At 48.0% G+C, this 13,435-nt stretch overlaps 1 protein-coding gene across 1 annotated transcript; it reads left to right on the top strand.

The window, feature by feature from the left end:
- The first annotated feature begins 5,480 nt into the window (after positions 1–5,480).
- Positions 5,481–11,153, top strand: CCR10 (C-C motif chemokine receptor 10). The gene is made up of 3 exons (XM_035135085.2): positions 5,481–5,540; positions 6,283–6,432; positions 10,084–11,153. Exons 1-3 carry the CDS (start codon positions 5,481–5,483, stop codon positions 11,149–11,151), a joined length of 1,278 nt encoding a protein of 425 aa, XP_034990976.2. The 3' UTR covers positions 11,152–11,153.
- Positions 11,154–13,435: the final 2,282 nt, after the last annotated feature.

Genomic DNA, 13,435 nt, shown 5'->3' with positions numbered 1-13,435 from the left:
GTGTACCCGGGGGCGGGGCGAGTGTCCCAGGGGGGTGGGGGCGATGTCACCCTCTCAGGGATGACACCCCTTCTTCTGCCAGTGGGCCTTTGGGAACATGATATATAATGAAATTAAGAACATTTTAAAATTGACTTTTCTCAAGAGGCCAGAATCTTTCCTGCTGGCGATATTAAACAGTGGAACCCCCCCCAAAAAATCCTCAACTGTTTTTCTTTTGGACTGCCATACGTCTGCATTTTCCCAGACTTTACTGGCATTTCAAAGGTAGAAATGTTGCTTTGTCAATCGAAAAATTTCAACAACCTTGGTTAAGGTCTTCCTTAAAATCTTCAATAATTTGGGGGGTTACCTAAAAGAGGTCCAACCGTTTTGGGGTCTTCCTTAAAAAAAAAAGCTCAATAACTTTTCGAAATATGGCAACCCTAATTTATGTATGCGAGTACAGGCAAGGAATCTCTGCACACAGAAACTGAAGAAGGAGAGAACACTCTCAAAGGAAGATTGGTTAATGGAAATCCTGGAATACACAGAGATGGCTAAACTGATGGTGCTGATAAGAGATGCAAATTTAGAATCCTTTGAAGAAGACTTGTTGTTTAGTCGTTTAGTCGTGTCCGACTCTTCGTGACCCCATGGACCATAGCATGCCAGGCACTCCTGTCTTGCACTGCCTCCCGCAGTTTGGTCAAACTCATGTTCGTAGCTTCGAGAACACTGTCCAACCATCTCGTCCTCTGACGTCCCCTTCTCCTTTTGCCCTCAATCTTTCCCAACATCAGGGTCTTTTCCAAGGATTCTTCTCTTCTCATGAGGTGGCCAAAGTATTGGAGCCCTTCAGGTCTTGAAGAAGACTAGAAACCCTTTATTGCCTGTTTAAAAAGGTATTTCCCATATGCAAAGACCACAGCGGGGTTTGAAGTGTAAGAAAAGAGCAGGTTTTATTAAGAAACATATTAAAGCTGGGAATGTGTGTTGCTTTGCTGCTTCAAAATGCGCCAAGCCAGCCTCGTTGCGTTTGGGTGCCATCCTTCCCGTGATGCTGGGGGCTGCAAAGGGTGGCTGTGGAGGTCTGTTCCAGAGTCCCACCTCCTCAAGCTGATGCGTGCCAGACATCAATAGCCACTTCTTTTCTGCCCCGCCATTTCCACTGATGTTTCGTGTGCATTGATGGGAGATGATGGGCCTTGAGGGTGAAAGTGAGAACAAAGAGTCCCAGGTGTTTGTGGTGTGTGATGGGGTGGAAGAACCAGCCGCTGTTCATGAAATAACAGCTGGTCCGCAGAAATACACTACATCTCACCACTTAGTGAACTGCAGCCAGCCTTTAACAACAACAACAATTTATTACTTATACTCCGCCCATCTGGCCAGGCCTTCCCGGCCACTCTGGGTGGTTTCCAACAGGAAATTAAAAAACACAATAAAAGATCAAACATAAAAAACTTCCCTAAACAGGGCTACCTTCAGGTGTCTTCTAAAAGTCAGATAGTTTTTTATTTCCTTGACATCTGGTGGGAGGGCGTTCCACAGGGTGGGCACCACCACCGAGAAGGCCCTCTGCCTGGTTCCCTGTAACTTCACATCTCGCAGTGAGGAAACTACCAGAAGGCCCTCGGAGCTGGACCTCAAGTGTCCGGGATGAACGACGGGGGTGGAGACGCTCCTTCAGCTATAGAGGACCGAGGCCATTTATGGCTTTAAAGGTCAGCACCAACACTTTGAATTGTGCTCGGAAATGTACTAGGAGCCAATGAAGATCTTTCAGTACCGGTGTTATGTGGTCTCGGTGGCCACTCCCAGTCACCAGTCTAGCTGCCGCATTCTGGGTTAATTGCGGTTTCCAAGTCACCTTCAAAGGTGGCCCCATGTAGAGTACATTGCAGTAGTCCAAGTGGGAGATAACTAGAGCATGCACCACTCTGCTGAGACAGTCCGCAGGCAGGTAGGGTCTCAGCCTGCATACCAGATGGAGACAGTAAATAAGACAGTATTGTAGATGATAAAAATGTAAATTAATTTTTTTTTCTTACCTGCACTGATGATAGTCATTGTTTGGATAGGGGGCTTTTATCCATTTCCGCAGTCACACAATCAATCAATCAATCATAAAATGAAAAACAAGCCACAGACACAAAAATGAAAAAGCCACACAAAAACGCAAAAAAATAGCAAAACAAAAGCACCAAATAGCCCTCAGAACACTACAATCAGAAAAGGAAGGCTTTAATTATGATGGGGGGGGTTAAATTTTCTGCTTGAGGGTAAAAATGAGGGGAAGGAAACCTTATTACTATGCAGGGGGGGGACTCAAATTTTCTGTGCAACAGTAAAAAAAATGGAAGCTCGGGAGCACGTTCGGCTTCCAATGCAAAGTTTGAAAACTGTAACACCTACTTCCAGGTTTGCAGCATTTGAGTTCCGAATTGTTCGGGAACTAAGCTGTTCGAAAACCAAGGTACCGCTGTGTATTTTCAATTGTGAGCTTTACAACTTTTCTTGCAGATAGTTTTCGGAGCGTTTTTTTTATAGCTGTGTAGATCTAGCCCCAGAGTGGATGGGGCAACCCAGTCAGATGGGTGGGGCATCATCATCATCATAGAATAGGACGACCCTATTTCCATTGGAGAAATGTTGGACGGTATGTAAAGCTGCTCAAGCAGAAAAGGCATGCCAGAAATAAAAGATGGCAAGCCTGTTTTGTTGCTACCGGCAATCCGCACTCAGACAATTGTTGGTATTGTTTTCTCTTTTGGCAACCAAGGGGGCCCCATATGTTGCTTTGTTGCCAAAGCAGGGAGCTAGCTGGTTTCTCCCCCTTCGTGAAGCTGTTCTTTTAAGAAAGGAGGTCAAGGGTGACGAGAGTGGGGTGGGGTTCACGCCTCTTTGGGGGGACAGATGTGGGGGTCTCAGCCCTCCGCTTGTTAAAAAGATGGGAGAAGAAACGCCTGCTCTATTTATAAAGGCCAAGCAGGGATGAGCTCTTTGGGGCCTGGAGAATGGGGGAAAGCCCGGCAGGATTATAACTGCCCAAATCCAAAAGCCTATTAAAATTAAAACCAAATTGATTTTTTTTCAGCTGACATAGAGAGAAAAGGAAGGCTCCTCCCCATTGCTGTTTAATCTGCTTGTTAACAGCAATGGTTTTTGTGTGTGTTTGTGACTGTTTGCTGGGAAAAGGTAATGATTGCCCCCCCCCCAAGCAAAACACAACCAATCTAAAGTGAAATCTCAGATATAGGATTTACATCTGCCCCACATAGGGGGAAAATATGGGACAGTTCCTCACCTCTGTGATCCTCTTTCTTTGTTTTGCTCTGGTGTCAGGGTTTAGCTGAGGAATAAGCACCCAGAATTAGGTGGTCAAACATTAACAAATGGGAACCAGTAGAAACAAATATTGCAGTCCCCGAAAAAAAATGCTGTGGTTCACAGCTCCAGACAGCTTGAAACAAAAGGTTTACAGTGCTGTTTGAAGCTCATTGAGAACCTATTTTGTTGGGAAAGGATATACAATGAACTGGAAAAAAATGTTTAAAATAACTTTTTGTGAAAAAACAACACCAGAAGCCTTCTTATTAGGAATTGTAGGTACCGACATCACAAAGGAACAGAAAAGGCTCTACATGTATGCAACAACAACAGCATGGATGCTATTAGCCCAGAGATGGAAAGAAGAAAGTGTTCCCTACCAGAGAGGAATGGCAAGCAAGCTGTTAGACTACGCCGAAATGGCAAAATTTACCAGAAAGCTCAGGGACCAAGAAGACAAAAACTTCAAGAAAGAATGGGGGAAAATTTATAATTTATTTAGGAGACCACTGTAAGCAGATGAAAACATTAGCAGGATTTTAATCTCACTTCTAATGTAACAAATGCTATGGACAATATGGAGAGATATAAAACGTAGATTATGAAATGATATCCAGTTGAAAAAGTTGACAATAGGACCTATGGGGGGGATTGGGGGGGGGGAGTCTGGAGCGGCCGCCAAGACCACATAACACCGGTCTGGAAAGATCTACATTGGCTCCCAGTACATTTCGGAGCACAATTCAAAGTGTTGGTGCTGACCTTTAAAGCCCTAAATGGCCTCGGCCCAGTATACCTGAAGGAGCGTCTCCACCCCCATCGTTCTGCCCAGACACTGAGGTCCAGCTCCGAGGGCCTTCTGGCGGTTCCCTCGTTGCGAGAAGCCAAGTTACAGGGAACCAGGCAGAGGGCCTTCTCGGTAGTGGCACCCGCCCTGTGGAACGCCCTCCCAGCAGATGTCAAAGAGAAAAGCAGCTACCAGATTTTTAGAAGACCTCTGAAGGCAGCCCTGTTTAGGGAGGCTTTTAATGTTTAATAGAGTATTTTATTTCATTTTTCTGTTGGAAGCCGCCCAGAGTGGCTGAGGAAACCCAGCCAGATGGGCGGGGTATAAATAATAAATTATTATTATTATTATTATTATTATTATTATTATTATTATTATTATTAGGAATCTCTTTATATGGATATGTATTTGGTTTTGTTATTAATTTATATTTGTAAAATCAAATAAAAATGACTTTTTTAAAAAAGAGAACGTTTTTGGGTGGTGGTGGTTTTGTCTTTGTCACTGTTCTACATAGTACTAAAGGGATCTGTTTCAGGGCTGGCTTTATTGCTCTATGGTGGGTGAGAACAGGGAGCATAAATGTTCAATCGCACACATTCCTCTTACCTCTCACAGTAATGCTTCTGAACGACAGTTGCTGAAAATCTGAAAACGATGTACAGATGGTATATTACACCAGTGAAATTACGGTAACTAAAATGTATAAAATAAGTGGGACGCAGGTGGCGCTGTGGTCTAAACTACTGAGCCTAGGGCTTGCCGATTGGAAGGTTGGCGGTTCGAAACCCCGCGCCGGGGTGAGCGCCCATTGCTCAGTCCCTGCTCCTGCCAACCTAGCAGTTCAAAAGCACGCCAAAGTGCAAGTAGATAAATAGGTACCGCTCTGGCGGGAAGGTAAATGGCGTTTCCGTGCGCTGCTCTGGTTCGCCAGAAGCGGCTTTGTCATGCTGGCCACATGACCCGGAAGCTGTACGCTGGCTCCCTCGGCCAATAATGCGAGATGAGCACCCCAACCCCAGAGTCATCCGCGACTGGACCTAACAGTCAGGGGTCCCTTTACCTTTTATAAAATAAGTAAAAATTGTTGGAAATGTATGTATATTATCATCTGTGGTGGGAACATAAGAAGGTGAAAGGCTTCTGGGAAATGATTTATAATGAGATGAAAAAGATGTTGAAATATACATTTATTTAAAAAACCAGAAGCAATTTTAATTGGTATTGTAGGCATGGATATGCCTACAATACCAATAAAAAATTTTTTGTATATGCGACAACGGCAGCAAGAGTATTATTGGCACAGAAATGGAAGCAGGAAGAATTACCGATGAAATAAGAGTGGCAGATGAAATTAATGGACTACGCAGAATCCGATAAGATGACAGGGAGAATTCGAAACCAGCGGGACCAGAAATTCTTGAAAGATTGGAGTAAATATGTGAGTTATTTGAAAAACAATTGTAATCAACTGACAACACTTGTAGGATTACAAGAAGTTTTGTAAGGAGCACTACCGTATATGAAATATTACAGAAAAAAATTATGAGAATGGACTTTAAGTTATGGATTATTAAAAGTAATAGTTAAGATAATGAAGTGCAAGATCAAGAGATGAAGGATGAAAATCACTAGACTTGGTTGATGGAAGTCCTAGGCTTAAAGCCAAAATGTTGTATAAGATGAGAGATGTTATGTTTTATTTGGAAAATATATGTAAAAACTAATTTTAAAAACTATATTTCAAGACAGTTGCTGAAAATCGCAGGGGAGGATAGTACCCTTGCGCTCGGATCCTGCTTTTGGGATTCTCACAGGTCAGCCACTGTGATAACAGGATGCCAGACTAAATGGACTATTGGCCTCATCTTTCGCTGGAGAGACAATGTGATGGGATTGAAGTTGTGTCTTCTATACAACATTTCACTTTCATTAATCGGCCCTGAGGAGAGGGAAATTCCGCCCCATCGTTCTGCACCCACAATCACTCAAACAGATTTCATAACTTTACTTACATGCATGCCCCGAATAGGTGGTGGGAAAACCCCCCAACATTTAAACTATGTGGGAGGGATTCACAACACTTTTTGCAAACTATCTCCATCGCACGCACCATGTCGTATCTGCAAAGTAAGCCCAGGCTTGCTCGGTTTAGCTGTGGTTAATGCACTGCTTATTCTTAGTGTGTTGATCTCAGTATCAAGGAGGGGCTGAGCCCTTTCAGAATCAGCCGCAAAATTGCTCGGCAGAGCAGCCGGCGTATAAAAAAACGAGCCAATCTTCAAGGATGTGACTGCAACATGATGGAGGGCAAAGAGCACGTTGAAGTTGAGGTAAGTGGGAGAGGACTTGCTCTCAAGAGCAACTGGGGAATACTCCTTGGAATTTCCCTTTCGAGAAAAGACGAGCAAGAGGAGAAGTTCGTGAAATTATGAGTGGCATGTAGATAGTGGGTACAGAAATGTTTTCCTCCCTCTCTCGCAACCCTGGAACCCGTGGATATCCAATGAAGCTGAACGCCGGAAGATTCAGGACGGATAAAAATAACTTATTCACGCAGTCAAACTATGGGACTGGCTTGACCAGGAGGCAGTGACAGTCCCCGACTTGGATGGCTTTAAAAGAGGATTAGACAAACTCTCAATGGCTCCTAGCCGTGATGGCTGTGCTCTGCCTCCAACGCTGGAGGCAGCAATGATTTCGAATACCGGTTGCTGGAAGCCACGGGAGGGGAGGGTGCTCTTGTGTTCGAATCCTGATTGCTGGTTTCCCACAGGAATCTGGTTTTGCCACTGTGAGAACAGGATGCTAGACTAGATGGACCATTGCCTTGATCCAGCAGGCTGCTATTATGTATCATCATGCAGCGGGTGGTGCTGTGGTTTAAGCCACTGAGCCTCTTGGGCTTGCCGATCAGAAGGTCGGCGGTTCGAATCCCCATGACAGGGTGAGCTCCTGTTGCTCTGTTCCAGCTCCTGCTGGTTCAAAAGCATGCCAGTGCAAGTAGATAAATAGGTACCGCTGTGGCAGGAAGGTAAACGGCGTTTCCATGCGCTCTGGTTTCCGTCACGGTGTTCCGTTGCGCCAGAAGCGGTTTAGTCCTGCTGGTAACATGACGCGGAAAACTGTCTGTGGACAAACGCCGGCTCCCTCGGCCTGAAAGCGAGATGAGCGCTGCAACCCCATAGTCACCTTTGACTGGACTTAACTGTCCAGGGGTCCTTTACCTTTTACCTTTACCTATTATGTTCCTATGGAATTCCAAGGGCCTCGCCTTCAGAAGAGCACAGGACTATTCTAGATTAACCCCAGCAGTTTATTCTTTTAAATCCTTCCAGCCATCATAATACTTGGGTGCGTGGGTGGGTAACTATAGTGTGCATTTTTGTGTTTTTATATTGCAAACTGCTATGTGATCCTTGGATGAAATGTGACGTATAAATTTATTAAATAGCACAAACATAAATTTATTAAATAGCACAAACATACCAGAATCACTTTGAAAAAGGTTGTTGTTGGTAGGCAGTGGGGAGGAGAGAGATAGCAGCTGCACCCCCCATGTGACTTGCAAAAAGGGAAAAAGAAATCTACCACTTGAGATTAAGCACCCTGTTAGTCTGTAGGGACCCAGGTGGCGCTGTGGGTTAAAGCACTGAGCCTAGGGCTTGCTGATCAGAAGGTCAGAGGTTCGAATCCCTGTGACAGGGTGAGCTCCCATTGCTTGGTCCCAGCTCCTGCCAACCTAGCAGTTCGAAAGCACGTCAAAATGCAAGTAGATAAATAGGAACCGCTACAGCGGGAAGGTAAACGGTGTTTCCATGTGCTGCTCTGGTTTGCCAGAAGCGGCTTTGTCATGCTGGCCACATGACCTGGAAGCTGTAATAATGCGAGATGAGCGCGCAACCCTAGATTCGGTCACGACGGGACCTAATGGTCAGGGGTCCCTTTACCTTTACCCTGTACTTATCGTTACTTGGAGGTGCCTGTAAAGCAATGTATAACTACATGAAGTGGTATCTAAAATGATGCATATCGTGGAGAAAGTGAATGGAGAGAATGTTTCGCTTGCTCTCATTATTACTAGAAACTGGAATCATCCAGGGAAGCCGAATGGTCGAAATTCAGAACAGCTTCATGCATCACATAGTTACACTATGCAATTTGCTACCCCAAGATGTGGTGGTGACCAGCAGCTTAGATAGCTTTAAAGGGGGGGGGGTGACACCAGGGATGGAGGACCTCCAACCCCAGGGACAATCCTGGCCCACCAGGGCATCCAAAGTTACCCTTTTATTGCAGGGAAGGGGGTGGAGGCAAAGGTGGAGACGGAGCCTTTTCTGGAAGCATTTGTTTGGTGTGCACATCACCCATTTGGCAAACAAAAAGTTGTGCCTACGTCTAAGCCGTGTTCCGCATGCATGTCACATGTCACTGCCCGCTTTCTCCATCTCACCCATCCCATGAAGCACAATTCAGAATTCATAAAGCAGAGTGCAGAATTGAGCGGCCAGGTTGCTCACTGGAGCAAGACGGTTTGTGAATATCACACCCGATCCTGTTCCCACCGTACTGGCTACCAATTAGTTTCCGGGCCAAATTCAAAGTGCTGGTTTTGAGCTATAAAGCCTTAAATGGCTCTGGATCGCAATACCTCAAGGATTGCCTCTATCCCTATGAACCTACCTGGACCCTGAGATAATCTTCCGAGGCCCTTCTTCATGTGTCTCCTCCTCGAGAGGTCCGAAGGGTGGCCACACAAGAACAGTGGCTTCCTGCAGTGGCTTCCTGTCTGTGGAATGCTCTCCCAAGGGAAGTTCGCCTGACACCTTCATTATATACCTTTAGGCGCCAGGCAAAAACGTTCCTTTTTAACCAGGCCCTTGGCTGACCTAATCAATATCCTATACCCTTTAAAATACGTTTTTTGTGTGGGGAGGGGGCTGTTGGGTAGTTTTTTGTTGCTATTATGTATTTTGTGGTTTTATATCTTGATTTTATTTTGTGAACCGCCCTGAGATTCACAGGTATAAAGGTAAAATTATTATTATTAATAGTAATAATAATACCGCATTGGCCCGAATATAAGCTGCACCCGAATATAACCCACACCTTTAAAATTAGAGGGGGGGGGGAAGAAAAAATACCCGAATATAAGCTGCTCCATTCCTTGCTGTTCCTGGCTGCCTACTGGGGGGTGGGGGGGCCTTCCTTGCTCTCTCCCTTTCCAGCCTTGGTTGAGAGGATGGGGGATTACATGTGGGGCTGCGCTCCTGGCGCTGTTTGCCCCACGTTCCTGGCTGCATACCATAGGGTTGTGAATATAAGCTACACTTTAAGCCAGTGTGGTGTAGTGGTTAAGAGCGGTAGACTCATAATCTGGTGAACCGGGTTCACGTCTCTGCTCCTCCACATGCAGCTGCTGGGTGACCTTGGGCTAGTCACACTTCTCTGAAGTCTCTCAGCCTCACTCACCTCACAGAGTGTTTGTTGTGGGGGAGGAAGGGAAAGGAGAATGTTAGCCGCTTTGAGACTCCTCAGAGTAGTGATAAAGCGGGGTATCAGATCCAAACTACTACCCTTCCTCTTCTTCTTCTTCTTCTTCTTCTTCTTCTTCTTCTTCTTCTTCTTCTTCTAATTTTCATGGTTGAAATTTGGGAGAAAAGTGAAGCTTATACAGTGGTACCTCTACTTACGAATTTAATGCGTTCCGAACGCACATTTGTAAGTCGAAAAAATTTGTAAGTCGAATCCCATAGGAATGCATTGGGAGAAAAAATTCATAAGTAGAAGCAACCCTATCTAAAAATTCGTAAGTAGAAAAAATCCTATCTAAACTGGATCCAAGATGGCGGACGGAGCTCCATTCGTAAGTAGAAACATTCGTAAGTAGAGTTATTCGTAAGTAGAGGTACCACTGTATTCAGGCCAATACAGTAATAATAATAAAGCATGATAATTAGCACTGCCCCCCCCCTGGTTTGCAGGAGCCAATTCCGTGGATGAATGAGCCAGCAGTCACCACCGAGTGGTACCCGTGGGAATACAATGCATCGCCGCCAGACCTGCCTGAGTTGTGCGAAAAGGAGGCCCTCCGTGCTGTGGCTCACATCTACCTCCCCATCATGGCTGTTCTGTTTTGTGTGCTGGGCGTCCTCGGCAACGGGATCCTGTTGCTGGTGCGCACCCGCTATCACACGGCCCAGTCCCTCGGCGACGTCCTCCTCTTGCACCTGGCCGTTTCCGACTTGCTGCTGCTCCTGACACTGCCTGTGGGCGTGGCTGGGATGGTGGGCAGCTGGAGCCCGGGCACCGGCACGTGCCAGGCCTTGCAGGGCCTCCACGCCCTTAACTTCTACAGTGGCTTCCTGTCCCTCATGGGCCTCACCGTGGACCGCTACGTGGCCATTGTGGGGGCACCTGTCGCCCATCGCCTGCACTCCTCCGCCACCTGCTGGGGTCGGCTTTGCTCAGGGCTAGTGTGGCTGCTCTCCGCGGCTCTGGCGCTGCCCCACTTCTTGTACGCCCGCGTTGAGGACTATGGGGGCGTTCGCCTCTGCAGGGTGGCGGGCATCGCAGTGGCCGTCAGCCTGGTGCAAGTGGCCTTGGGTTTTGTGCTCCCCTTTGCAGTCATGGCAGCCTGCTACACAGCAATCGCCCGTGCTCTCCTGGCCTCCCCGCGTGCCCAGTCTCTCAAGGCCCTGCGCTTGATTTTGGCCCTGGTCCTGGTCTTCCTAGCTTTGCAGCTGCCCTATGCCCTGCTCACCGCACTGGACACAGCCGATTTGATGGAACACCAGGCGTCGAACTGCAAAGTCATCCTCCGCCGGGACTTGGCCCTCCTCATCACTAGTGCCTTGGCCTTTGCCCGCTGCTGCCTGAACCCTGTGCTCCACACCTTCCTGGGCATGCGCTTCCGTAAGGACCTGCAACGGCTGAGCAGGGAATTGGGCTGCCTGAGGCAATGGGCGTGCTGCCGTGACAAGCCCGGCAGCTTCAGACAGCAAGCATCGTTCACCACCCACCTGGAAGGAATCTCAGGAGTGGCACCGTGAAAGAGCAGCACCCAAGTGCCAACCACCTGGGAAGAGTCTTGGCATCTTGGGAAACACACATGCAAACACACACACACACACACACACACACACACACACACACACACACACACCCCTCTGTTTCCTGCATCTTTTTGGCAATAAAGCCTTTATTTAGGATGATGCTGTGTCTTTCTTAATTCTGTGCAACGTGCAGGCTACCCACATGATATAGAAAAAACCTGCTCCTTTTCCCTTATGGGGTATCCAAGAGCCCGTATAGAGTCCTTAAGTGGGTTCCCTATCGGTTGTAGAAAACGACAGGGGCCAACCAGAGAATATTGAGAAGCAAAGCAGCTAGTAAGCCTGATTTTTATTCAGCTGTTGCAACAGGGTCCTCACTCACCACATGCAGGACGGAGGAGGAACCCAGAACAACGGCGCGCAAGCCCTTATATCAGGGGTCCCCAGACTACGGCCCGGGGCCCGGATGCGGCCCAATTGGCCAGCCAATCCGGCCCGCGCCAACCCCCGCCGCCCGCCGCCGTCCGCTCTTACGGCGCGCAGCACGGCAGCGCTCTTCCAGGTTGGAAAAAAGCGCCGAAAATCCTTTGTGCGCATGCGTATGGGCCTCTCCCGACCCGGAAGAGGTCATTTCTGGTGCACTTCTGGGTCGGGGGAGGCCCATACGCATGCGCACAACGGATTTTCGGCGCTTTTTCCAGCCTGGAAGCGCGCCACCGCGCCAGTAAGCGCCCGTGCACATGCGCATGGGTGCGCACTCCCCCACCCGCCGGCCCGCACAGGCGCGCGCTCCCCCATCCTCTGGCCCGCCGCGTGATCGGCGCGGTGGGAACCGGCCCAAACGGCGGTAAGTCTGGGGACCCCTGCCTTATATAGACTTTTGAAATTGCCCACCCTGTAGCTCAGGGGTAGGCAACCTCAGGCCCGTGCGTCGGATGCGACCCATTCACCTTCTCAATCCGGCCCACGGACGGTCCCAGAATCAGCGTGTTTTTACATGAGTAGAATGTGTCCTTTTATTTAAAACTAGTGGAATTCAGCCCGTTTAAAAACGGGCGCTAGAAGAAGCGGCCTGCTGGGTCGGTACCCAGCAGCGCTGCACGAAGCACCGGGGGACTGGTGGCGGGGAAGGCAGGCAGGCAGGCAGGCGCTTGCTCTCTTGCCTGCCTGCATTCCCCACCGCCTGTCACACGAAGATCAGCGGCCGCTGCTTGCCGGGGCTTGTCAACCCCGGCAAACAGCGCCCGCCGATCTTCGGCTCTGTCCCCCGATGCGCTACGGCTCGGGGAAGCAGGCAGCGGTTGGAGGAGGCAGAGGGGGGGAGAGTGTGCGTGTGCAGTCTCTGCTGTCCAATCCCTGTATCCCTGGGGCACATGCGCAGTACCCCAGGGACACACGGGACAGCTTGGACGCAGGGACAACTTGGACTTTATTATATAGGATGCATCTCTGGGTTATTTGTAGGGCCTGCCTGGTGTTTTTACATGAGTAGAATGTGTGCTTTTATTTAAATTGCATCTCTGGGTTATTTGTGGGGCATAGGAATTCGTTCATCCCTCCCCCCAAAAAATATAGTCCGGCCCACCACATGGTCTGAGGGATGGTGGACTGGCCCACAGCTGGAAAAGGTTGCTGACCCCTGCTGTAGCTCAAGACCACTCCCCAAAACATCATACATACATCACAGAAGGAGGCGGGTCTACAGCAGAAACACATCACAAGAGGCGGCTACAGCAGAAATCCTGTTGGCCAGGATATCTGTTAATGGTCACTGATTGCTTTACCTGCGCAGTCTGGCCATTCTATTGTGATGGTAAATAGTTTAATTCCTGAATCCAGGTCACCGGCTCACCCTATTCATACACAAATATGCCCTTAAAACAGGATTTTTAAGCAGAAAGACAAAGAGAAGGCTTTCCCATTTCCTCCCTCCTTACAGAGAAATATTTTGAGGTCACTTTGGGAGAGTCAAAATGACTTCAGGATTGCTTTCCTGTACTATTTCAGACATGTGGTTTATATACTTAGGTATGTGTTTTGTCTTCTGATTAGTGCAGGTGCCCCAGAAACAATAGCCAATCAGAAGCATCAGACATTCGGCTTCCGAAAAACGTTTGAAAACCAAAACACTTCTGGGTTTTTGGCATTTAGAACCAGGGTACCACTGTATAAGCATTGCAGTTTTCCACAGTGCCCTGCAGGGGTCAGCAGAGTCAAGTATTTCACATGCTATTTGTCCATTTCTTTACACCTGAAACCAGTGGTCCCACAGTGCTGGGTT

Source organism: Zootoca vivipara, chromosome 13 (assembly GCF_963506605.1).
Source record: "Zootoca vivipara chromosome 13, rZooViv1.1, whole genome shotgun sequence".
Taxonomy (NCBI): domain Eukaryota; kingdom Metazoa; phylum Chordata; class Lepidosauria; order Squamata; family Lacertidae; genus Zootoca; species Zootoca vivipara.
Note: the sequence above shows the minus strand (reverse complement) of the source record. Positions and strands in the feature narration are given on the sequence as shown.

Bases quoted from the DNA above. Each gene is read 5' to 3' on its own strand.
- CCR10 (XM_035135085.2), top strand. From the start codon at position 5,481: ATGACAGGGAGAATTCGAAACCAGCGGGACCAGAAATTCTTGAAAGAT. The intron at 5,541-6,282 runs GTGAGTTATTTG...GCTTATTCTTAG, and splicing joins TGAAAGATTGGAGTAAATAT to TGTGTTGATCTCAGTATCAA. The intron at 6,433-10,083 runs GTAAGTGGGAGA...CCTGGTTTGCAG, and splicing joins AAGAGCACGTTGAAGTTGAG to GAGCCAATTCCGTGGATGAA.